Source organism: Sorex araneus, chromosome 2 (genome assembly GCF_027595985.1).
Source record: "Sorex araneus isolate mSorAra2 chromosome 2, mSorAra2.pri, whole genome shotgun sequence".
NCBI classification, from domain to species: Eukaryota; Metazoa; Chordata; class Mammalia; order Eulipotyphla; family Soricidae; genus Sorex; species Sorex araneus.
In genome coordinates, this window is record NC_073303.1 from 94620591 (window position 1) to 94647033 (window position 26443).

General features: G+C 47.1%; 1 protein-coding gene across 1 annotated transcript in view; it reads right to left on the bottom strand.

Annotated features, from left to right (window-relative positions):
* Positions 1–26211, bottom strand: part of TG (thyroglobulin) — a 252528-nt gene extending 226317 nt beyond the window's left edge. Inside the window, exons 1-16 of the mRNA XM_055126733.1 lie at positions 26145–26211; positions 24782–24890; positions 22786–22883; positions 21527–21730; positions 21047–21206; positions 15704–15810; positions 14894–15037; positions 14494–14682; positions 8554–9657; positions 7376–7963; positions 5923–6162; positions 4890–5012; positions 4447–4524; positions 3790–3902; positions 1957–2059; positions 1095–1295 (exon numbers count right to left, since the gene is read on the bottom strand). Of these exons, the coding sequence (XP_054982708.1) occupies positions 1095–1295; positions 1957–2059; positions 3790–3902; positions 4447–4524; positions 4890–5012; positions 5923–6162; positions 7376–7963; positions 8554–9657; positions 14494–14682; positions 14894–15037; positions 15704–15810; positions 21047–21206; positions 21527–21730; positions 22786–22883; positions 24782–24890; positions 26145–26211 (3628 nt within the window). The remainder of the gene's footprint in view (positions 1–1094; positions 1296–1956; positions 2060–3789; positions 3903–4446; positions 4525–4889; positions 5013–5922; positions 6163–7375; positions 7964–8553; positions 9658–14493; positions 14683–14893; positions 15038–15703; positions 15811–21046; positions 21207–21526; positions 21731–22785; positions 22884–24781; positions 24891–26144) is intronic.
* Positions 26212–26443: the final 232 nt, after the last annotated feature.

A 26443-nucleotide genomic window follows, 5' to 3' on the forward strand; every position in this document is an offset into this window, starting at 1 on the left:
GGGGGGGGGGGTGAAATAATTGTTTTAAAATTACAGACATAAATCAAGAAAAGCAATCACCATCAAATTAGTCACTTACTAATGCTGTCGCATTCTCATTCTGCCAAACCCGACAATCAACTACGTGTCATGAATATTTCAGAACGTCTTCATTTACTTCTCCAAATCCAAATTCACACAATATCTAACCTATTTTGTGCACAAAATATATTTAACTGGCACTGTCATTTAAGTGGAGAGGAGAAGTCAAAGGTCAGCAGTTGATCAATTATCTTTTTAAAAATATAAATATATTGGGGCCGGAGCGATAGCACAGCGGGTACGGCGTTTGCCTTGCACGCGGCCAACCCGGGTTCGATCCCCGGCATCCCATATGGTCCCCCAAGCACCGCCAGGAGTAATTCCTGAGTGCAAAGCCAGGAGTAACCCCTGAATATCGCTGGGTGTGACCCAAAAAGCAAAAAATAAATAAATAAATAAATAAAAGTAAACCTTTAAAAAAATATATATATATAAATATATTTAAAATATAGATATGAATCAATCACCTTTTTTGAAGTGTAACAATGTGGTTTTGTGCTCTAGTGCATGTCTCTATGAGCAATTTTATCCATGTCACTTATCAGGATGTGATTCCCACACAGGTTTTCAGCCAGCGATACAATCAGCAAGTCTACAGTTCTTGACTTTAGTACCCATGGAACTAAAGTTCCTTCCTCACATGTCCTCCTCCCTGGAGCAGAGGGGGATCAAGAATGGACCCCTCAGCAGCCCAGGGCCCAGCTACAGAGGGACCAGCACTGATGACCTCTAACCCCCCAGATCCTCCCTGATCTCAGCTTCAGGGCTGAGCAGTTTTAGTTAGTTGCGCCAGGTTGGATTCGAGAAAACCAAATGCAACCACATCTCTTGGACCCTGCCCATGTCTTAGGCCTCGCCACTGTTTTGGAGCCCTATTATCTCTATTATCTCTAGGTCCCACCCCAGGACCTTTGAAGATGCTGGCCTTTCTGCCCCCTGAGTCCACCAGTTCAACTGTAGGAAGAGATAGGCAGAGTGTCCTCCTCCCTGCAGCCTAGGGAGTCAGGACTCACTGTCACAGGCTGGCCGGTGCCCAACCACACGGGTCCCAGGCACTTCCTCTCCACTGTCCAGGACACACCAGCAGCTATCCTGGGCCGGGTCACATTGAGTCCTGGAAAAGCTTCCATCCTCCATTCTGCAGGTGGGAAGGGAGCCCGGCCTGGCTCCTCTGGACAGGCGTCCATCCTGGAGAGCGTCACAGAGGCCGGGACCTGACAGAGAGGCAGACTCGGTGAGATGGGGGTCCCAAGCTCACCTGCATGACTGACCCCACCTCACATGGCCTGTCTTAACTCTCTGGTACCACCTGCAGGTACCTCCAGGGTCCAGCACTGCCTCTCCTTCAGGGTGGAAGCAGAATGAAGCAGGTATCTGTCCTTTGGCCACCGTGCTAAGGACAAGATGGGTAGCCCTGGTTTTCAGCAGAGGCGAGGCCTCAGCACACTCACGTTCCAGAGACAGCACATTCAGAGGAGCCATTCAGGGTCATTCAAAAGAGATATGAAAGACATTATGAGATGCCACGGTGGCAAGGGCCAGGAAGGGTGCAAAGGTGGCTGGGAACAACTGTCGAGCCCAAAGCCCACATTTAGGCATCACCATGAGACCTAAATGCAGGGCCACGCTGCTACAGAGACAGGGAGCATCAGCACGGGACAGCCAGTCAAATGGCACCAATGCTCCCTTTAATGGAGTCCGTGCTGGTCTGTGCTCCTCCTGCATCCTGCCACAAACCCACAAAAACAGTGGAACTTCGGCAGCTTACAGCAAGCTGATGGTACCACCTATGGAGTAAGCAGGGACGCAGCAGCTCTGGGTGCTCATGCCCACAGTGCGTTGGGGGTCACTGGGTAGAGGGGGGCAGATACTCACACTGGGCAGTGCTGTTCAGGCCTGGTGGCATGCCTGCTCCTGAGGCCGGGTCCACGCACCAGCTGCCAGTTTCCAATGCCTGCAGCCTGGCATGCTCTCCTGTCTGAGACAAAGCCACAGGAAGGTGCTTTGGTGGCCCTCAGGTCTGTGAGCGGAAGTCAACACCCCTGCAAACTGTCCTGATGATAGCTTCCCAACAGAGGTGGATAGCCGTGGCAGTGCCTCCCCTCCCAGTCCCCTTACACACATTGTTTCTGAACTCCTGAAACTGTGGGTGGTGGTCTTGCAAGGGGTGTGAAGGGCATGTCAAGAATTGCTTTAAAATTCAATTCTCAGTGAGTCATTATCAGAAAATGTTTCATTGGTATACCGATTTTACATATTTATATACCCAGGATTGTATAAAACACGACTTCAACCAAAAAAGTGTTTGAAAAAGTGAGCAGAGTTCTAGGACCCCTACATTGATGGTTCTGCAGCAGAAACCACAGTGTGGTCTTGAAGAGGATGACGGCTCCTTCAGAGGAGGGATGAGGGACATTGTGAGGTCCCAAGGTGGCAAGGGGCAGGAAGGGTGCAAAGGTGGCTGGGAACAACTGTCCAGCCCCAAACTTCAGCCACTCACTTGACCCAAGACACCCTACTTCAATACCCGCACATTTTCTCTGTCGGTCTGTCGGTCTGTCTCTCTCCAGAAATTACACAAGAAGGAGGGACTAGATTGATTCTCAAGCAAGAATAATCCTTCCAGGGGGCTGGAGAGATAGCACAGCGGGTAGGGCGTTGCCTTGCACGCGGCCGACCCGTGGGTTCAAATCCCAGCATCCCATATGGTCCCCTGAGCACGGCCAGGGGTAATTCCTGAGTGCAGAGCCAGGAGTAACCCCTGTGCATCTCCAGGTGTGACACAAAAAAGCAAAAAAAAAAAAAAATAATAATAATCCTTCCAGGATGAGGAAGACTAAACTCAGGAACCTGGTGCGCGGTGCCCCACAGGCTCACTAGCTCCACTAGTATCAATGCTCCCCTCTAGTTTCCAGGCACCCTGGGAGCTGACTGAAGCAGAGAGTGGCTGCCTCATCCCTGCTAAAATTGACTTACATTTCTTAGAGATGATTCCAGCTGGAATCCTCTGCTTAGGCACTTTTTTTATAACTTTTAAATTCATTTATTTATTTTTACAGACTTACAAACTTCTTAGTACCTATTTAGGCACTTTTATACTAATGGTCAGTCACACTAAACTATGAGCACCCAGGAGAGGTTATATTTGGGGGAGGTGGTCTCATCACATCTCCCACTGGTGTTGAAGCACAGGTGGAAGGGTACCAATATTCTGCCCAAATGACTTTTTGGAAAATTGGTAGCAACTGTAGATGGGGAAATTATAACTTTCTTGAGGCTTCAAGATAACCCTTGCTATCAGTAGATAGGTTTTACACTATCTACTCAATGTTATCATTGAGTGACTCAATGTTATCATTGAGTGACTCAAGGTTATCATTAAAAAAAATTTAAACGGGTCAGAGACCTTGAATTTTATCCCAAGGGTACCAAATACCCCTGAGCAGTGCTAGATGGGGCCTACAGACTCCCAGCACTATCCATCCCTGTGTACCATTGTGGGGTAGAGGGCTTAGCAATTAATCCAAAACTGAAGCACAGAGAAGCAAGTACATTGTCTAAAGTCTCATAGCAACATCTACAAGAAACAGGACAAGAATCCAAGCCTAAAATTTCTTGTGAATTTTTTTACTAAACAAATTGATTGAGAGAGAGAAAAGTCGTCATGAGAGAAAGTGCTGGTACCCTTCCTGAACCATTGGACCTTACCTCTAGACAGGTGGGGATAAACAGGTTTCTGGGAGATGGGATGCTTTGGGATCCAGCCTGTTTCCAACTGGAAAGTAACCCATTGGCTCGGGATGTCTCACAGGTGGAGGGGCCTGTAGGTGAGAGAAGTACTTAGCAGACTGGTGCGGATGCTGAGGGAGAGAGAGAGCCTGAGCATCAGAGCCAGGTGTGTGTATATGTGTGTATGTATGTGTATGTTTGTGTGGGGGGTAAGGGGTGCTCTGCAGAGAGCTGGAACCACAGAAGATAAAGCAGATAGGGTGCAGAGATGACATGAGATACAGCAGCTCTGAGGCAGGATTCAGGCATTTAGTTGATAGACCTGGGAAGTGTCGTGGGATTAGATCATTGGTGTGAGGGGGTGGACAGAACTAGAGAAGTGAATAAAAAGCCCAGAAGCAGGGTGTGGGGGACCCTGCTTGGCTCCTGCCCTCTCAGCGGCTTCCACCTGAGAAAGCTGGTCGTTCAGAAAGGTCAGGGTCAGCGAGCATAGTCCAGCTCTGGACACTGGCTCCGCTGGGGACACATCAGCAGGGGTTCTCCCATCCCCAACCCACTGGATAACAACACCTGTGCTCATAGCTCATGGTGCCTGCAGTTAGGCTCAGAAAGGAGGGATCCACAGGCTTCACTTACACTGTGGAGGCTTTGAGAAGCGGGCAGTCAGCGAGGCAGGAATGTATTGGCCCTTCCTGTCCACACACCAGCAGTGTCCTAGAAGACAGTCCCAGGTCAGGATTCAGGAAGCATACAGGGATGCCCACACCCTGCAAACAACTCTCCCTCTGAGCATTCACAGCCATCCCGGGAAAACCCCATTCCTGTGCACTTCCTGTGAGAACTGCCCATGATCCCAGGTCTCAGTAGCCACCACCTCAACCTTGAGGTTGGCACAAGCTTACTTCTCTCATGGTACAAAAGAGGACACATAGGACAGGGGGCTCGGTGATTAGCCCATAGCTGCCGGGATGGGCCCGGTTTCCCCTCACTTGCCCCAGTGACTGTGGGTTCTTTCCTCCAAAGGCAAAGGGCCCATGAGAATCCCCTTGACACCATCACCTTAGGCCCACCCTGCTCACCAGTCTGGGCATGGCACTGCATGGGCTCCCATTGTCCTGAGGCATCACACTGTGGTATATAGGGCAGAGAGGCTCCTGTCCCGTCACCCACAGCAGGACTCTGTCTCTGATAGAAGTTCCAGGCTGCATCAGGAGAGTGGTGTCAGAGGTGAACGATGAAGTGGGGAAGCCGAGAGCTACCCAGCATGTCCTGCCCCCACAAAGGAGACCCTCACGTGGACATATTTCCACCCACACTGCATAAGGGGCCCTTGAACAGCAGGAAGGCGTTTGCCAGTGTTCCTTCAACCTACATGTAGGTGGAGGTCTGAGAGAATCTTTGCAGTCCTCTAGGAAAGGTAACATGATCTCATTAAATGGGTGGAAACTGAGACATAGGAATGGTCCTCAGAGGTCCTAGCAAGCTGAAATGCTACTAATCAGGTGAAGTTGGACTTGGACTTAACCTCTGCCCCCACTGGTAGAGTCACAATGGGGAGATAACAGCAGCTCCTCATGGAACACTCGGATGTCCCATACACAGATCAGGGCATCTAGTTGGTTCAGAAATGCCAAGCACACTTCTCTATTATCCACAGCTGATAACTCATAACCACTGATGCTTTGGGGAGTTCCTGTGAGGATTAGATAAGACCATATGGCAAGTACCTGAAACCCAGTAGTTCCTCAATAATAGGGTGCCCCTCCTTTACCCTTCAGGGTGACCCCAAATCCTTGAAACTGGAGAGGAGCCCATTAAAATCAGGCCATAAAGGGGGGGCATATGGAATTGCCACCTTTGATCTCTGAAAAAGAAACCTGTCTCCAATACATCGTGTGGGACTCTGCCCTCAGCAGGCTTTGCTGAGTCTCTTTGGAGAGATGTGCTTCAATGCTGACAGGAACCACACAACTAGCTTGCTTTTTCAGTCCGAAAAATCTTTTGTCTGGGGAAAACCAACCCAATGAAGTCCTGAAGATGAGCCAAAGGCAACTCAAGTTGAAGTTCAAGCCCACCCAGATGAAATGAGTATGAGAAGAGCATGGTACTCACTAGACTGGGCTGCCAAGTGGAGGGCATAATCGCCTCCATTCAGAAACTTCTCTATGAAAGTCTCCCGGGAGGGAGAGAGTTGAGGAAGGGCCAGTTCTTCATCAGTTAGTTGGATTCCCTTGGCCACTAAGAAACTCTCTGCCAGAGGGTACCAAGAACTGTTAGAGGCCAATATGATCTCTTCTGTGTCCTCAATGAACTGCAGAACGCGAAGCTTCGCTTCCTCACAAGAGCCTGGACCTAAGAGAGTAAGATATTCTTATATCTTATATTCTTATATCTTATCTTCTATCACCCCACAAACACAGCTCCCTTGAACCATTTTGAAGTGTGTGCACAAATGCATATACACACAAGCACGTACACACACATTTGTGTCCCCACAGTTTTCTTTGCTTCATCTCCTTCCACACCCTAGAATGTTCTTTCTATTTTATCTCCATGAATTAATTTAGTCAATAGTTATAGAGAACTTATTATGTAAGGAGACTAGTAATTCTTAATGTCAGGCATTTACTTAGCCTTATTTAATTGATGTAACAGTCCAGGAGTTACCTATAGTATAGGTGAGAAAGTGATGAATGTAAGTCATATAACTTAAGTTTCCAGCTAGCCTTGAAGATTTGAATGAAGTAGACGAAGGCAGCACAGTCTGGAAAGAAGGTAGGAAGGAAGGAAGAAAGGAAAGAAGGAAGGAAGGAAAGAAGGAAGGAAGGAAGGAAGGAAGGAAGGAAGGAAGGAAGGAAGGAAGGAAGGAAGGAAGGAAGGAAGGAAGGAAGGAAGGAAGGAAGGAAGGAAGGAAGGGAGGGAGGGAGGGAGGGAGGGATAAAGGGAAGGAGGAGGAGAGGGAGGGACCTAGTTTTCTCTAGGCTTAGTTCCACATTTGACACTCAATTATTCAATCTGACACCTTAAAAACACACACATATGGGGCTGTAGAGATTGTACAGTGGTTAAGGATCATGCTTTGTTCTTTGACACCACCACCACATGGTCCCCTAAGCATCTCCAGATGCAACTCTGGAGGTCCTATAAATTGTGCTGCATGTGGGTCTAGAGGACTCCAACTATTACCAGCTAAACGGAATAATCCTTTGGACCATAACACTAACACAGTATCACATCCTTAGATCTTTGAAGTGAACTGAAGGCCTGGTTGGCCAAAACTCACTGGTAGGGGCCAGAGAGATAGCACAATTATTAGGACACTTGCCTTGCATGTGGTCAATCTGGATTCTATTCTCAGTACCCCTTATGGTGCTCCAAGCACAGCCAGGAGTAATTTTTGAGCACAGAACCAGGAGTAACCTCTGAGCATAGCCATATGTTGTCCCCGAACAAACAAACAAACAAAAATCACTGGAAGGGGCCCTCAGGCCTCATTGAGCACTTGGGACACCCAAAACGCACATGTGTACACACATGCAGCACTTTTTAACACAGTTTTACTCACATGCTGGGATCTTGTTTGGCCCTGTCTGAGTCCCTTGTAGTTGTTGACCAGCCTCATCCACACACCAGCAGCTCCGCAGGTCCAAGTGTGCTAAAGGAGAGTTAAAGTCTGAGTAGGGCCCAGGGTACCGGGTTAACTGGCCTTTTAGAATTTGCCAAAAGAGGTAGGGCTCAAGGAGGATGTTCTTCTCAGGCTGTGTAGGCTTGCCTTCCAACACCTCCAGCGGGACATCCTGGAAAACAGAGTATCTTGCCAGCCCTGGGAAGATGCTATGTTGGCCAGACTCATACAAACTTTGAACAAAGAAATGGAAGCTTCCGGAAGCTGCTTCTCTGTAGCTTATGTTCTTCATTAGCAGCTGGATAGAAACCAGCTCTTCACCACCTCTGTTCTGATCCTTCCACCGTCCATACCACTCAAAGGCCTGCTCGGGGGGACCGTCACATTGAATGCGTCTCCACTGCCCACTGGCACTGCACTGTGGAACGTAGATGTCGGAGAGGGTGGCCGATGTGTTAGAATCCCAGAACAGGGTTCTCACTGTGCCAAGGAAGGCTCGCTCAGCCTGTAACTGGCAGGGTGTGGGGCCTGGGGAGAAACAGCAAATAGCATGGCAGATTGAGAAGTCAAATAAATATGAAAGACCTGGATTGAAACATTAACTGTGCACTAGGCCTAAAGCCTGATAGAGCCACAGAAATCCCCTCAACCTCATGTTCAGAGAGTATACCCCTCACTGACTCAGCACTGGAGCAACTGACTGCCATCATCACAGCGGAAATGTAGGTGGCCCAAATATTAAGACAAAATCAACCCCCTTCCTGCATCAATTAGTATAATTCATATTATCCAGACTGTTCTGGACACTTTTTAGGGGGTTGGGGGTGGGAGAGTGAATATCTGGTTTACTCCTGGCTCCTGTACTCAGAAATCATGCCTGGCATGCCAAAGGAACCATGTGCAGTTCCAGGAACTCCAACTAGGTCACCCTTGTGCAAAAGCAAGCATCTTAGTCCCTGTACTATCTCTCCAGCCCACACTCTTTAAATTAGCCAGCAAACAGGACCACTAACAGAATTGTGTGCTTAAGCTATCACTAACTTCTTTGTTTCTGTCATGCATTGTGCTAGAGCCCCTAGAAAAAGTCAGTTGATAGATTAGATGTCCAACTGGCTTACATTGTGTAGGTTCTCCAGGTCCACTTTGGGTTCCAGGAATTGTCTGACCCTCTGCATCCACACAGTAGCACTCTGAGCCAAAGCATTGCACAGGTAGAAAGTGCCCCTCGCTGGTACAAGAAGGCACAAACAGGCTGGATCCTGCAGGCTGGCTATTAGAAAGACTTTGCATGCGAGCCCTTTGTTTTTCACACCGTGTGGGACACCTCGGCCGACTGCCTCGAAGCCTGGATCCTGGAAGCTCTTGGCCACGGGAATCCACACACCAGCACTCTCCAGCAAAGCACTGAATATCCTCATAGCGCCCTTCCTCTGTGCATGATGGGACAAAAAGGCTGCCAGGAGTCTGCTCACAGCCTTGGGAGCTGAGGGCCATTTCCATGACATCCCCCAAGTCTCTAGCTATGTCAACTGGGACAGAAAGGGCATGTTGCAAGAAGAGAAGGAATTCTGGAAGCTCCAGAAGAGAAGCCAGTAATTTCAGGGCCTTCACATTCTCTTGTAAGTTGACCTCGAAGCCAAAGTTGCCCACAATTGTCTTATTGATAGAAACCCCTTCCTTGGAGACTTCAAGCATTTCTGTGGCAGGATCTGAATCTAAGTCCACAGAGAAGGGCTTGGTTGCATCAACTAGAGTCCCTCCATTCTGCAAGCCTGGGAGACCAAGCTTCTGGAAAATCTGACTGAAGTTAAATGTACCTCTTGAACCAAGGGCTCCTGACAAATTAAACTGGCCAGCATTCTCCAAGAATTTCCCGCCAAAGAGGTTTTGCTGGAGTTGCTTTGAGTTGGTTGTAAACTGAAGGGCCAGACGAGCCAGCATACGGGAGGGGAAAATTGCACGGATGGCTTCTCTGAGGAGACTTTCTGAGGTAACAATCTGTGTGTCCTGCCCTTCTTGGATTGGGCGGAAAATCCCAGAGTCCACAAAGAGATCCTTGAACAAGGATGGGCAGGAAGCGGCAGACTTGGACACGCCCGGAGAGACCTGTCGTTCCTCAGGAGCCGAGAAGAGTAAGCTATATTGGCTGAAGTAGCCCACGGGTCCAAAGTGGAGTTTAGACAGAGCTCGCCGCCTCTCCGAGAGACAGGCTTGATCTTCAGCTGCACAATACAGAGCAAACAGACATAAGTTATCCTCAGAAGACAACCCTCAGATCTTTCCAGTAATAACATGTCAAAGCTTCTATCAAGGGACAAGGGAAGGTGACATGACAGCTCAGGTGGCAGAGCACATGCATGACATGGGCAAGGCCTGAGTTCTAACACCACATGCTACCCCCCAAGTAATGTTTGAAGAGCCTTCGTGCCCCCCAAACCCCAATGAGGGTGGTAGGCTGGTCTTTAAAAAGTTTAGGTCAAGGGGCTTTAAAAACAATACAGTCGATAAGGCTTGCCTTGCAAACAGCTACCCTGGGTTCAATCCCTGGCACCACATAGGTCCCCGTGAATCTCTCCAAAAGTGATCTTGACCGCAGAGCCAAGAGTAAGCCTTGATCTCAGTCTAGAGTAAGGCCACCCTGCCTCCCATGCCCCACCTCCAAATTTGGCCCAGAACAAGTGCATTTTATTCCTTTCTTCTCTGTATCCTTGTCTTTGTCCTTCCCCTCTGAGTTGTGGGATAAGAGGAAGGACACATTAGGGTGCAAGTTTTTCTGTAGCTATGAATTCTCCTGGACTTTACTCTCCAGGGTCGACCACCCTTCTAAGAGAAGATTCAAGATACTGGTCGACCTGCAGAAAACTCAACCGTCTCAAGTAATGATGATCTCCCGGCTGCTCTACCTGGGTCAAGTCTTGTCTGAAATCCCCCAGTGTGACTTTGTTTGGAAATAGGGTCTTTACAGACATACTGAGGTCAGACAAAATCATGTTGGCCTGCGACCCTACATCTAATGACTTCTGTCCTTACTAGAGGGCCTGGTGAAGAGACTACAGAGGTAGACTGAGAGAAGGGCCGGGAAAGATGGAGACAGAGACTAAAGTAACACAGTCGGTAATGAAGACTGGACCTCCGGCTGCCATCCAGGAAGTGGTAAGGAAATGTTCTCTCCTAGAACCCTCAGAGGGAGCATGGCTCACACCTTGAGTTCAGTCTTCCTCTAGAGCAGCTTGGTGCCTTGTGAGACCCCAGATTATTCCAAGGGACCACAGGTAAATCACTTAAATAAATAACCACACGTAAAACTAGGGGCAACTGGTAAGACACAATGGTCCACAGAAATGTAACAAGTTTGGAAAGAGGAACCATGGGCAGAAACCAGCTTCATAAACCATAGGGACACCACCACTGAACAGAGGGCACAGCAAATTCAACGACAGATAAATATTTGAACATTCAATGACAAATAATGTCTTCCAAAATCAAGTGCACCATGAATCTGAGGTAATTCTGGCAGTGCTCGCCATGCTGCGTTTCTTGGGTAAAAAGATGTGGCAAGTGGAACCAGATTAAGAAGCCGGAGCTGAAGAACTGTGGGATGACAGTTGTCTGTCTTGTCTTCCAGTTTGTGGCAATATTTCTTCAGCACACCCATGTGAAACTAATATGCCAACAGATTCCTATCTGATTCCAGTGAAATACTATCTTGTTGGAATTCTTAATAAGTACTAATATTTCATTAAAGTTTCTTCTTGAGGTTGTCTCTTTCCTCTTTCTGGCTTTCTCGGTAGTCTTGTCTTAACTAAGGAGGTTTATTTCTTTGAAGATAAAAGCCACACCTAAAATGCTATGATTATTTGCCACTTTAAGAAATATTTCTTCCCTGTAATGTAATATTTCTTTTAATATAATGCACTGATGTCCACTTGAAAACATAAGTAACACATTTTTCTAGGCTTCTTGGACATTTCTCTGAGATTGTTAACTGCCTGGTCAGGACATTTTATCTGAATAACTGAGACGGACTATAATCACATTCACTGTATCACCATCATCCCTTTGCTCATCAATTTGCTGGAGCAGGCACCAGTAACGTCTCCATTGTAAGACTTGTTGTTACTGTGTTTGGCATATTGAATATACTATGAGTAGCTTGCCAGGCTCTGCTGTGTGGGCGAGATACTCTCAGTAGCTTGCCGGGTTCTCTGAGAGGGGCAGAGGAATTGAACCTGGATCGCTCCAGCCATAATCACAGTAAGAAAAAAATTATATTCAAATTCCAGGAACCTTCCCTTTTCTCCATAAAACCATGAATATTAGAGGTTTTCCACCATCCACCTGAACTTGTAAAATAATTCTTTTGCCTTGGACAACTTGGATGCCAAAAAGGAAGCTAGCTATTTTTATCTGTAACCAAGCAACTAAGAAATAACTTTAACATGTGGTCAAAGGAAGAGGAATAGACCTGAAACATCAGAATACATGGCACAACTCTCAGCAAGGCTAGCTCTACCTTTAATAACTGTTAGAGCAGTTATTAAATATTATTAACAGTTATTAAATAATACTATTAAGTAATATTATTATTAACCTTTATAAAATATTATTATTAGTCATTATTAACAGTTATTAAATATGATAGAAATTAACATCACTGCTTTCTTTCATTTGTTATGTAGAGTTACCAAGGAAAAACAATTTCAGGTATTAGTTACATATGGTATTTGTTTCCAAGGAAATTGGACTGATTAACCAGCAACAAAGAATAAAAGTATATGATCTGTTGATTAATAGATTTGCTTTAAATTTGGAAAAAATGTGGTTTTTCTTTCCACTTGAAAATAAGTAAGAAAAATATTCCTTAGGTTTTATGGAGCTAAATGTAATTGCAAATACCCATAAGGGAGAATTTTGTAATTTCTTTTTAAACATCCTCATCCATAGCAGATAGAATATTCTCAGTGAGAGCACTCTAAATGTTACATTTGAGGAACTGAATGACAAAATAGGAAAAAAATAGTGCATGAGTATTAACACACACACATTCTAAGGACTTAGAAATACCTGTATCCTCCTTCAGTCACTGATTGAAATTTTACTGAATCTACCTTGATCACCCAACTCAGAAGCCTGCGAAATGCTCCTGGGCCCTTCCACCTTCCTCCTTGCTGATATCCTTCAGAATCTAATAAAGTCTAACTAAAATGATACATTCTTCAAACTCATACTCTTCTCCCTACATCTACTTCTACTTCCTTGTTTGTGCATGGACTGTGTTGTTTAGTGTTTCCCAGAAAGACTTGCCTGAGGCTCTCAAACTATGACCTTTAGAAATAGGACAATTATCGAGCAACTGATCAAGACAAGGTCACATTCTTGGAGAGTGTCTCAATCCAATGCAACTGGCATTTTTTTTTCTTCTGTGCTCAGGGGTTACTCTTGGCTTTGCACTCAGGAATTACTCCTGGCGGTGCTTGGGGGACCATATGGGATGCCGGGGATCGAACCCGGGTAAACATTTGTGATTACGTTTCGGTCACACAATGTTCAAGTGCCCATCCCTCCACCAGTGCCCATTCTCCACCACCAATGTTCCCAGTATACCTCCTGCCACCCCCACCTCTTCCCACCCCCTGCCTCTGTGGTAGGCACATTCCCTTTTACTCCCACTCTCTCCTTCTGGGTGCTACAGAATGCAATACAGGTACTAAGCAGCCATCATGTTTGGTCCATAGTCTACTTTCAGCAAGTATTTACCATCCCGAGACAGCCCTCCAGCCATCATTTACTTAGTGATCCCTTCTCTATTCCAGCTGCCCTTTCTCCCAGCATGTGACACCAGCTTCCAAGCCGTGGAGCAATCCTCCTGACCCTTATCTCTACTGTCCAAAGGTGTTAGTCCCCTATTATGTCACTTTATATTCCACAAATGAGTGCAGTCATTCTATGTCTGTCCCTCTCTTTCTGGCTCATTTAACTTAGTATGATACTTTCCATGTCCATCCACTTATAACCAAATTTCATAATTTCATCTTTTCTAACATAACAGCTGCTTAGAATCATTGTGTAGGTAAACCAAAGTTTCTTTAATCAGTCATCTGTTCTCGGGCACTCGGGTTTTTTCCACATTCTAGCTATTGTAAACAGTCCGGAGCCTGTAGTGATTTGTTATCACAGGTCTAAACTATAATAAAAAGAAAAAGTCCCTCATCTCTTTCCAAGATATTACATGTCCTTCAGATTGGTGCCAATGTATCTAGTCTAATAAGCCTTTAAATAGCTCCTTCAAAATGCCTGAATGATCTTTCTGATAAGATCCATCCTCAGTGGGAGTGGTACTTGGTGGTACAGTGTAACTTCCTCAAGCATGAGGTCACAAAGTATACAAAAGAAAAACACTGACAGCACTAAGCTCTAAAATACCTCCCATCAACTCCAGAATGAATATTAAGACTTTGTAATGACTTGAAATACCATATTGTTTTCCCCTGCCTTGCCCTCCAGTCAAAGTTCAGAGTACCAACAGGTTTTCCTCTTTCTAGCATATCCACTACCCAGGAACACATCGATGCCTATTGTTTTTGTCCTGACATAGCTTGCTTCTCCTGCTCTCACTATGGAATATTTTTTCCTTACTTTCCTTCTTCAGGAAACATCTTTATTTTTCAGAATAACCAGTTCCTCCTTATACGCACTATAAGACAGAAATGACTCCACCCTGCTTTGAGTAGTTTCAGTTTCAGTATACGCTTCTCTCATGGCATAAATAAACTCAATCCTCTTTTCTTTTTCTTCACCTATGAAGTTCGTAATATCCTCTGAGCTCCCTGAGGAGGCAGCTCTGACAGAAGGTGAGAACTATGTTGGAAGTTAGTAAGGAAAAACAAGCTTTTCATCACGATAAAAAATCATGATGAAATGATGATTTTTAAAGGTCTTGTGGAGTACACCAAAGAGATGGTGATATTAATGGACTCTGGAGTAATTGGTCTGAAGGAGTATTTAGAGTTACATTATCTGATCAGACAAAAGGAGGTAGACATTCAGGGGGTACCCACCACAAAGCAGCTGCTCCCCTTGTTGCTGCTGAGTTCCATAGATCTCCCTTCCTTGTACATCCACACACCAGCATGGCCCCTCCTTTTGACACTGTACGGCTTGGAAGTTTCCATTAGGGTCGCAGCTGGGAATGTAGGGGTGATCAAAGTTGGTGGCGGCAAATCGCTCCACTTCACACTTTGTGGGACCTAGGACAAATCCATACAATGAAGAAGTGAATGTGCAACCAATGCTTGGGTTATAATACAACTTCTGCTTGCTGTTAAATTTTTGTTGAATCCCTGAATCCTTTCTGGCGGGGGGGCGGGGTGAGCCAAAGATTTAAATCATCAACTTTAAATCCCCAAATTGTTCCCTCCAAGCAGAAATAGGCACAACTACTGTGGGCTCACTCCTTACATCGGAATCTGCCTGAGATGATTAGCTGAACTGCTAGAAACCGTCTCTGCAGCAAACGGTAGAGGGTGGTTTCACTAAAGGTGGACGCTCGGTTCAGACCAGCAAAAATGGTGTCATAAATTTCATCCAGTAACAACTCCAGACCTGTGCAAAGACAACAAGTGTTTCAAGAGTTTCAAGGATCAGAAAGCAAATCTAGTGCTTGCCCTGCAAGCAGATAATAAGAGCCCATAATCATCTCTGGTATCATTTTGCAGAGTCTGGGCAAGACAGTAAAGACTGGGGCCGGAGCGATAGCACAGCGGGTAGGGCGTTCGCCTTGCATGCGGCCGACCCGGGTTCGATCCCCGGCATCCCGTATGGTCCCCCAAGCACCGCCAGGAGTAATTCCTGAGTGCAGAGCCAGGAGTAACCCCTGAGCATCGCTGGGTGTGACCCAAAAAGAAAAAAAAAAAAAGACAGTAAAGACTTCTGAAGTTAGGGCTGTTGTAGTGGGTTGTAAGTGAGAACTCAGAGAGAGTGAGGGAGAAGGCTGAAATTCTTCCCATGGACCACCTGCCAAGCTCAGTCATGCATCTGTCAGCGAAGGCTCCTCATCCCGAGGTATACAAAGGCATGATCAGGGCCAGTGGCAGCTCTGTTCAAGGTACCCTACATGGGAGTTGGCTAACCAAGCCTTCTTCAGAGCGTAGGAGAGCCTGGCAGAGCAACCAGCAGGCACGACTATTCCTGCTTTACTCGAAAAGGTTGGTAGACTCTCTGGCCTGTGGATAGTGCTCCCTGACTTCACTCTCCCCAAAATGTACTTACCTGTCTCAGCCAATTCCCGCCCCTGACTGTCCACACAGTGACAATAGCCAGACACTTCTGGGAACCTGCTCCGGAAGGACTTGAAGGTCACAAATGCGTCTGGAAACCTAAAAAAGGGTGAGATTCATGGACATCATTTTACGGAAGACAGGGTATCACAAGTTCTTCCTGTAGAAATAAATACTTACAGCTATAATTTATCTAGGAAAAAGAAATCTCATGCTTCTCTCTCCATGGATCCTGAGGCCAATTAATTTTTTTTCAAAAATGACCTCTGTTAGGTTAAGCAAGGTGAGACCTTTTAAAATAAAATTGTGCTTGGTTGTTCTCCACTTGGTTATTCTCCATAATTAGCTATTTTCCTCACTCATGGCCTTTGATCAATTTACGCATTTGTGCCCTAGCACAGGTCTTCCAGAATCAGCCAGAAAACAGATCATGAGGATTGTGTTTATTAGTTCTCTTACTAGAACCTAACTCTAGAGATTGAAGACTTTTGAACATACGGTACATAGTAGACGATCTCATTTGAGGAGATCAAACATCTCCAGAGCCCTTTACAACTTTTCAAGAGCTTGAAAAGAAGCCAGATTTCACCTATGGAAGTTCTCTAGAAGAATATTTCCCAGTTACACACTAGGGAAAAAAAAGCGAAATCAGCATGATGTCACTAATGGGAGCTATGCAACCTAACACACAAGTAAGGAAAGTTTGCCTAAATCATGTATAACTTGGCAATGGTTATAAGGAGCTACTTGGCTGGGTTCCCCACCTTGGAAGTAATATGAAGCTTAGGTGATGTAAAGCTGTATTAAGGAGTTCCTCCCATATGCAATGATTTAGCAACCAGGGAGGAAATTTTCATCTACATACAACATTGAGATTTTTTTTTTTTTGCCCTATAGAGTCAGAACATGAGAATCAAGCACAGCGTGTTTCTACCCATGTCTGGAACTCTATCCCTTATCCTCCCAAACAAGTTAACAGAAATTGCAAGTGTCTGTGCAAGCAGGTCTGTGTAGAATTGAATAAGTAGACTATCTGGCATTCTAGCAAAACGTTGAAATCAACCTCAATATTTAATAACAGGGAAATTAAGATATAAATTACAGCTCATCTCCTAAATGGTTATGCTCAGAACATTGTGTAAGAATGTGTAGAATATAAAATGTCATTTACGTACAGTGAAATTACTAAGCATCAGGAATGGGGAATATCTGGCCTGTGGGTTGTTTCAGGGCCTGTGAAATCATGTGGTCTGACCCTTGTACATGATGGGGCAGGCCGGTATATTTCTCCTTGCTTGCCCACAGCCTGCACTGCATGGCCTGAAAATGATATTATAAATGTACAAATGGTGCAGGATAAAGATTTCCTTCCCCAGATAAATGAGCCAGTATCTGAGTTTCTGTGCAGGGTCTCTCAGAGCCTGAGTAAGGGGCTACAACAAGTATTAATAAATGTTAATGGAATAAATATGCTTAATGAAACCTATAAAAGCATTATTAGATTACAGATCTTTCTCTCACATTGTTTCTGTATTATATGACTATAATTTTTTAAAAAGACTGTAATCAATGAGTGGTATACTAATAATTAAGAAGCTTTGCCAGTTGCCACTATTGAAGCATATAATTAAAGTTATTACAATTATATTTATTATATTAATTGGACACTAGAACAACTCAATCCTAAATGTGGTAATAATAATTTAATTGTAACCTCAATTTATAAAGCTTAAGTTTATGAAGCTTTAAAAGACAATCTGTTGGAGCCTGAATGATAGAACAGCAGGTAAGACACTTGTCCTGCGTGTGGTCAGCCCAGGTTTGATCCCCAGTATCCCATATGATTCGCTGAGCATCATCAGGAAATATCCCTCAATGCAGAGCTAAGAGTAAGCCCTGAGCAAAAAAAAAGATTTTAAGATAAAAGACAATCTTCAAGGGCTGGAGCGATAGCACAGCGGGTAGGGCATTTGCCTTGCATGCGGCTGACCCAGGTTCGATTCCCAGCATCCCATATGGTTCCCTGAGCACCTCCAGGAGTAATTTCTGAGTGCAGAGCCAGGAGTAACCCCTGTGCATTGCTGGGTGTGACCCAAAAAGTAAAAAAAAAAAAAAGACGAACTTCAAGATGTTTATTATACACTGATTTGTCTAATCCATATCGCACTTCTTAAAAGGCAGATGGAATATTTTTTATCCACGTTTTAGAGATTAAGAAGATGAGATATTTAGTTCATCACCTTGATAAATTAGTGGATGCATAATCCAGGTCTTACCCACCAAGTTGATACATATCTATCTCTGTCAGTAGCATATGCTTCATACGTATTTGGCTGAACTTAGTTCTGGTACATATCCTAAAGGTATACAATACACTGAGTTCTGACTCAATTTTCTATAGACTTTTTCCGGCTTCTAGTAGATGTTGAAGTCACAGGCTAGACAAACACATTGATAGGTCCGGGCAGGTCCAAAATAACACAAAATACTCTAGCAGGAGGAACCAGATGTTTAATCACTCTAATCCCATATTCCAACCGTTCTGAGAATTCCACCTGTAAATATTCCTCCAACCCTGTTCCCCCATCTCTGCACCTACTCTGGTCCAAGTCAGCACCGCCTCTCACTAGGACCAAAGTCTCACAAAGGCACCTCCAGCACCACACTACCTTCTCCTCCCCCAGCCCATTCATTTGTAAATCCAACTCTGAAGATTTCTTTTTAGTGTTCTCCCAGGGCTTGAAATTCTCGATACAACATTGGAGACGTACTAAAACGTTTCCCTTTACTTATCTGAAACCCCAGGAGAGCTAGCCATGCAGTACTTTATCTGGCAACACTATATTTTCCATCTCATCTCTGCACTTGGTCTCCAGTCCTTCCTCACTGCCCAGTGGAGTCACTGGGTCTGACACTGCCCATGTCTGCTTATCAGAAAAATCCCTGGTTACAGCTGGGCTTCCAGTAACCACCATGTGACCCTTCCCATGACCTTTCGAAATCAGAATTCACTTCAAGACATGCTGAGTTACAGAAAAGATAGGATCCCATTTCAGGAGCAAATGTTTTTGTTTTTAAACAATGGACGCTTAGTCCTGAGTTTTTTGCATTTCACTCGCCTGCCCTCTGGTGGAAGGAGCTGTGAAGTGTGCCTCAAGCTGGAACTGGCAGAGACATTCTTTGTTGCATTAACTGTCTGCATTGATTGCAGGCCTACTGTGTGCAAGCCCGTAGACTAGGTCCTAGAGGAGAATACTGGTGAACCGATGCAGTTGGAGAGTGTGAAAGGAGCCTGTCAACACTGTGTTCACAGTCTGTCTGTACTTCCTAAGGAGCATTTCTTCACCTTTGTTCAGAGTTCCCATTATATGCTCAACTATAATCTCCCAATTTTTTTTTCCTGCAAGATTTAAAGTAGTAGAAAGCACATCCAGCCCATATAGAGGCAGCACTCAGCCGAACTTGAGCTGAGACTACACTGGTGTGTTTCAATGAACATTGAAACCTCAGGCTGTTTAGAGCATTAGTACTCACAACCAGGTCATCCTAGGCCTAGGGGGAAAATCTGGAGGGTCTTGGGTGCTCCCTGTTGGGTCACTTTAGGCTTAGGGAAATAGTCTGATGATGAATGCATGAGTAGGTCCCAATCCCCTCAAGTACAATAGCCACAGGAGTTCATAGATAAGGTCCCATCAGACTTCACCAAGACCCAAAACTAAACAGAACTTTATCTTGTACTTCCCAGAAGGAGGGTGTGGAGACTCCAATAGGGTAAGTGGCCAGGAAAGCACTGGTGAAGTGTGAATGAAGGTCACAAAGAGAAATGCAATGCGTGGTTGAAACAAGAGGTTGATGAACACAGAGGGGACAGATAACTAAAGTGTATTTGCTGGGCTTAAAAAGGATGATTTTTTTTCAAAGCCAGGTTTTAAACCATGAATAATTAATTAACATACTTAAAAAAAAAATTAGCCACAGCCGTGGTGGTGAGGGCTTACTACCAGCTCTGTCCTCAGGGCTCAGGAGACCATAGGGGGTGCTGAGGATCAAACCCCAGTTGGTTTCAAGCAAGGCAAATGCCCTACAAGCTACACTATTGCTCCAGAGCCTAAATTAATTTCAATTTTTAATCCCTTTTCTGTTTTATTTTGTTTGGGGTTTCTTGTGCAGGGATAGGAGTTATGAGCTTGGTTTTGTTTTGTTGATTGATTGATTGATTGATTGATTTTTGGGCAACACCCAGTGGTGCTCAGGGCTCAGGGCTTACTCCTGACTCTGTGCTCAGAGATGACTTCTGACAGGGCTCAGGGGACCATGTAGGACATCGGGGAGTCACTCTACCCATTGTTCTATCTCTCTGGCCCTAATTAAACATACTACTAATAACCTACACAAACACAGCTTACAAAAATGCACAAGTAGGTTCTGATCTTTGCTTTTTCGAGTGCCGTCCTTCTTCCTTTCTGCTCGTGCTCTCCTCTCCACCCCCCTTTCTCCCCAGCAGCCCTCACCCGCATGCTCACTCCTGCCATCTCGGCACTCAATCCTGAACAGACAGACACAAAATCATGCAATCATCTATGCACTGAAAATATTTTTTGCTTGTTTCCTGAAAATCATACCATCAAGTCTTTGCACGTTATATTATATTACGGTAATTGCTATATTACCGTATTAATATGTTAATATTAGTATTATAATCTATTACAAACTCCTCCCCAACTGATTTCTAGTACATTCTGTGTAACGGCTGTCTGTGTATTTGAAGTGGATGTGGTTTGATTCAGCAATTGATTTTGATGACTCACTTTGCCCTCCGTTTTCTGCTACAGTGCAAGCTGGCACCACAGACGCCCTCTGACTTTTCTTCACACACTGCTGCTTTGCTTTCCAGCAGCTGGGTTGGAGGCTCCATGCATTTTTTTTTTTTTTTTTTTTTTGCTTTTTGGATCACACCCGGCAATGCTCAGGGGTTACTCCTGGCTCATGCACTCTGGAATTAACTCACGGCAGTGCTCAGGGGACCATAATGGGATGCTGGGAATCGAACCCGGGTCAGCCGCGTGCAAGGCAAGTGCCCTGCGCACTGTGCTATTGCTCCAGGCCCTCCATGCATTTTTTAAAAAAAGAATTTGAATCACTAATGCTCACTCACTTTGCTTAAAATGCTGCAGCCATTTAAGTGTCAGTGGGAAGCCCGAGAGTGAGGGCAGGCTGTAGAGCCCAGACGGGGCACCAGCCATATCTGGCCCTGCTGTGAATGTCAGCTGGGGACACCCGGAGAGTGACACAGGATGCCTGGCTGCATGCATGCTCTAGAGCGCGCTCTCCTCACCTGTTGTAGCTGTGGACCAGGTCGAAAACCATCATGTCTGTGGTGTTGACGAACTTGCACTGCACAGGCATAAAGCCTCCATCTGTAGAACACTGTGGGGGTGACTTGTCCCCTACTCCGTGGAGAAGGCGGCGGTTTCTGATCTCACAACTCCCAGGACCTACACATTTCCCAGGAAACAACCTTAGTCCTCTGAACGAGGAGGTGCCTTTTCAGAAAAGACATCAGACCTCCCCCCTCCATCCCCCCCCCCACCCCGCCCCCAACCTTGCACCTGAGGCCCCTGCCAGCCCCCTCCGGGGCACTGAATCTGGCTGCTAAGATTCATCCCAGTAAGACATGCACGCAGGCCTCTGCTGGAGCCTCCAACCGGCTCCAGGATGATCGCCCACGCAGGGAACACAGACCTGACCGGGGCTGCGGGACAAGTGGCCAGCTGAAGCACACGTGGCAGACGGGCACTCCCCCCCAGAGACTTACACCGCAGCGGCCGGCCCTGCTGGCGCGTGCCATACACCTCCATCCCTTCCGCGTCCACACACCAGCACTGCTCCCTCCGCAGGTCGCACTGCACGGCTTCGTAAGCCCCGGAGTCCTGACACTGCGGGAGGTAGGCGGAGCTCGTGCTGTTCAGGTAACCGCTCAGTAAAATCTGCTGTTTCTGCAGCTGGCACGAGGACAAGCCTGTGGGTGCGGGCGCGAAGAGCAGAGTTTAAGAGGGGGGACCCCTGGGTGGGCGGAGATGGGGCCCCCGCCCTGAATCTCAGGCTCAGGGTTAGGAAGGAAGAAGAACTTGCAAGTTGAGGAGCAGTTTCCTCCCAGCTGGACACACAGTTCCTTGGAGCATTGCCCACGGAGAGGAGCACTGCCAGCTGAGACTGGGGAGGGCAGATTTTATCCGGCCCATTTAGCCAACTGGGCCCTCCCCGGGACCAGATTCAGCCACCATGCTGCAGAGGTGAGGATAGGGCCTGGTGGAGAGCCCAGCGCCTCTGATTCAAATGTCCCCACCTGCTTACTGTGTCACCTCAGGGCGGTTGCTCCAGCCCTCTGTGCCTCGTGTTCCTATGTTGGCCTAGAGTTGAGGTCTTCACCAATTTCTCAGAGCACATTCATGGTTACTGCCCCCATCCATGCCTCCTTTATGCCCTGAGGGTTTTGCATCTTATCTCCTCACCCCCACCCTGCACTTGCTCCTGGCACATGACACAACCAGGATCATTCATGACGTCCCAGAGGGTTAGGGACTAGCCTGCTCCCCCGGTCACTCAAGTTGCCCATAAAAAAATAACCAATCAACCACGTCACAGTTGCCCAAACTGAGCGTTCCAACCCCCCTCCCCCAACCCTCTTAAAGGATAGAGTGGTTCTGGGCTCCAGTTCTCATAGTCTGGTCAGCAGCTTACATGAACCTTTGCTTTATGGTGTTATGACTGGTTTTAACTGCCACTCATCATCATTCCCCACCCACCACCCCTCCCCCAGCTCTCCATGCACACCGCAGTGCAGGCAGGGATGATGGGAGAGTGGGCTGGCTCCCGGGGCTGTCTTTGTCTCCCAGGCTATCTTTTAATTGCCTGCTGTATGCTGACCGTGGGGCCTGCTTACCTGTGGTTTGCTTAATGCAGGGGCTGCTCTCCAAAGAGCAAGAACCTGCAGCCCCGGGGGAGATGAGTGAGTCCCGAGCCTTTGCACTGCACCCCTCCAGGCAGGTCCCTCCCCCAGGCACCCACACTTACAGGCTGAGGGACGGCCGCGCTGCCTGCTGCCTGGCACCTCCCTGCCATCAGCACCGACACACCAGCAGAGGCGGCCACTGTCATCACACTGCACCGTCCTAAGGGTGGGAGAGACACGGTGACCCACTTGTCCAGCCTCAGTCCTGGGACTGCTCCGCTTCCTCCCACATTCAGGAGAGAGCTCTGAAGAGTGGAGAGGAGCAGGTGGCGGGAAGGGAAGACTGAACGTCCCTTCCTGGCTCAGTGAGCATCACCCTGGAGGCTGTGAATCCCTCACAACAGAGCCCTGCATGCAGGCAGGGCCTGCTGTCTGGACACTGATGATACTCCAGAGGCCTCCGGTTCCCAAAGTGAGGCTGGTCTTAGGGGTGTGCAGGAGAATGTGGGGTAGAGTGTCCTGGAAGAAGTGAGGGCTCCATGGAGGACTCGGGGGTGCAGGGTGTTAGCCCCGGGTTATAGGGAGGTCCACGGGGTGCCAGGGGAAGGGAGCAGAAAACAGAATTTCCTGAGGAGGGCCAGGAGGGCCTTAAAAGTGCAACTAGCCCCAGATTCACCTCCTTCAAGAAGAGAGTCATGGTGAGGGGTCACTTAAGGTCTTTTACTGCCCCAAGATTCCCAGAGTCATTCAGGCAACGTTCAGTTCCCTCTTGAGAGTCTGGACACATCTGGTTGGGCGAGTAAGAGCATCTGCCCAACGGAGGGAGGGAGGGAGGAGTTATAATGTTTCCTAGCATAGGGTCACAGAAGCCAGGAATCTTCAGGAGCCAGGCCACAGACCAGTGCTCGTCTGCGAGAGCGGAGTGGTGAGAAATCACAGTTGCATCACTTTGGCCCGTATGCAGGACATCTGCCAGCCTGCAGAAAAGGGTGAGAAATGCTGGTATAGACCGAACTATGGTTCCAGAGAACCAGAAGAGTGGTGGGAAAGTTGATTGCCTGTCCAATACAAAGAATTCCTGTATTTTCCACAGGGTTGTTTAGATGTGTAGGCTTTTACCTTTGTCACACCTGCAGACAGGTGAAAATAGGAGACATCGTACGCGACGGCTAAGGCAGAAATTAAAATCATTATCTATAATAGTATCTTGTGAATCTGCTTTTAAACTGAATGTCATCACAGTCACAGTCGATTTGCTCGAGCAGGCACCAGTAATGTCTCATTGTGAGACTTATTGTTACTGTTTTTGTTTTTGGCATATCGAATACACCACAGGTAGCTTGCCAGGCTCTCCTGTGTGGGCGAGATACTCTAGGTAGCTTGCTGGGCTCTCCGAGAGGGGCGGAGGAATCGAACAGGGTCAGCCACGTGCAAGGCAAATGCCCTACCATTGTGCTATCGCTCCAGCCCAAACTGAATGTCATAAAATTATTTATTTGTCCAGGTGAGCCTTGTGTGAAAGTGGCAACCACTATTTGGTGAACTAGCAGAAAATTTCTTGCCGACCACTATGGAAGTCGTGAGCTGGGGACTGAATCCCACTGGTTGGGATCATAACTCCACCATACATGGGAAAAACCCTTGCTAGGTGCATTTCCCTTTTAGAGCAACTCATATTCCCTTTCATGAGAGGAACTTGTTGGTGGGATAAGGACAAGTAGCCAGAGAGATGCCTTCAAGGAACTCACAAACAATTCAGCCAGCTTCCCCTCCATCTCAACCTTTCAGGATCATACAAGGAGGAAGAGGAGGCATCAAAGCGTACAAGAACTAACCGCCTCCCCTACCTCACACACACACTTCTATTCAAGCAGTCATAATAAGAGTTAGACAGGAAAAGCCTGGTGGATCCCAGCTGGAATGAATAACAGGTTGGGAAGCTCTGGATCTGACTATCCAGCCTGGATTAGTCTGGAGAACCAAGAGGTGGGAACCCTCCAAACAACAGGGGCTCATCTTCCACACAGAGAGGAGAGTGAAGGGCTGAGTGGGGAGGCAGAAGGGGGATGTTCTTGCGTACCTCTGCGGACCGGTCCCCCCAGGGAGAAGGACACTTACTGGAAGCTGCCATCTTCTGTGCACTGGGGAACATAGTCTGCACGCCTCTGGAAGGCCTCTTCCCTTTGCAGCTCGCAAGGTCGCAGGGGTTGTACATCCACCTGGTACTCTAGAATGAGAGAAGCTATGCATCAGAGAAGAGTGTGGACTGCATTCCAGGAATGACGGCCCAATGCCTGTTGCACAGGTGTTGCATCCGGGTTTTCATTTTCATTCTAGCTCTGCTGCCAACAAGACTTAAACTTGTGATTATAGCTTTTAGCACTTGTGCAAGTGTGAAGCTTACTCCTTTAACCTCTTTCCGGCCACGCAATATCACCCCTGAAGCATAGTAGCACTAAGTCTTGGGCAGTGGAAAAAGGTCCCGGTCCAGACCATATAGCTAGCAGGAGGAGTGCCCCGGGCTGAGAATTCTCCAGGTGTTCCTGAAAGTACCAAGCCACGCACTACACACCGGGCTCCCTCCCAGACAGGTCAGCCATACAAATAAAATAATGACTCCCCCAGGGTCTCCTAATGTGCAGGTGCCCGCTCAGAAACCATGACCCCATCGGGAGGTAGGTGTCATGTGTTTGCATCCTCACAGAAGAAGCATCAGCTGATTTCCATCTAAGCAGATCCGGAAGTTGTGAAACAGAGGGTGTCAACACATGTGCGCTTAGAAGAACAAAACCTGAGACCTGACTAGAAAGGTGTGATACACCGGCAATGAGAATGTCCCTCCTGACCCAGAAACATCCACCAAGACTCTGTTTCCACCCTTCAGCCAGTGGGTGTGTGGCTTGGACACCCTGGGTGCTTTCTTCTCTCTGTGCCCCAAAGCCCATCCCCCTGCACAGGCCAAACCTCCACAGACTAGTCTGGCTCTGCCGACTGCAGGTGCTTCCCAAACTGCAGCTCCTCCTTGGATAAACTCCATCTTTGGAAAATCCAGCTCCCTTCAGTTTATCTCTCTACTAAGTTGACAGAACTAAAGCTCAGGCTATCCAAAGACACACAGTAGGTGGGTTAAGCACATTACACAAGAAGACTTGTTAGGGTTCCTACCTGGGGACTAGCACTCAAGTTACCTCACCCGGATGACAAGGTTTAAGGAGAGCTTAGGGAATTAAGGGGGGAAATAAGTGAGACATTCGCTCACAGGGTGAGTTTAAGGAGCTAGAGTCCTATGAGAAATTTCTGCTCTGGCATTTCTGTGACTTCAAGCAGTTCCATCTATCTCTCAGAGTGAGTAATTGGCCCTAGAGGGGTTCCTAAGATGACAAAGAGTCCTGGTCTTGGGGCCAAGCCTTCCTGCTGGGAGCGCAGAGCCGTAAAGCTCCCTTTAGCCCTGCAGTTCTACATTCTAAGGGTAAGGACTCACCAAAGATGTTGGCAGACAAGCACCAGACGGAGCCTAGCAAACCGCAGAGCCACAGGACTAGGCCCATTGCTCCGGGCCCTCCTGGGGGAAAGGGGTGGAAGCCACTGCCCACTCAGGGCTACGGCTAGGGAGCATTTATAGTGCCGTCCTGGGCAGACTCCCCACCCACACTCAGCAAAAAGCAGCTCCCACCCTGTTTTCTCTGCTGGTCACAAGGAGTTCTTCCACTTACGTCTGATCCCTCTGAGGGCACTTATGTAACAAATGAAGGATAAAATCTTGTTCGGGCAATGGCCGGT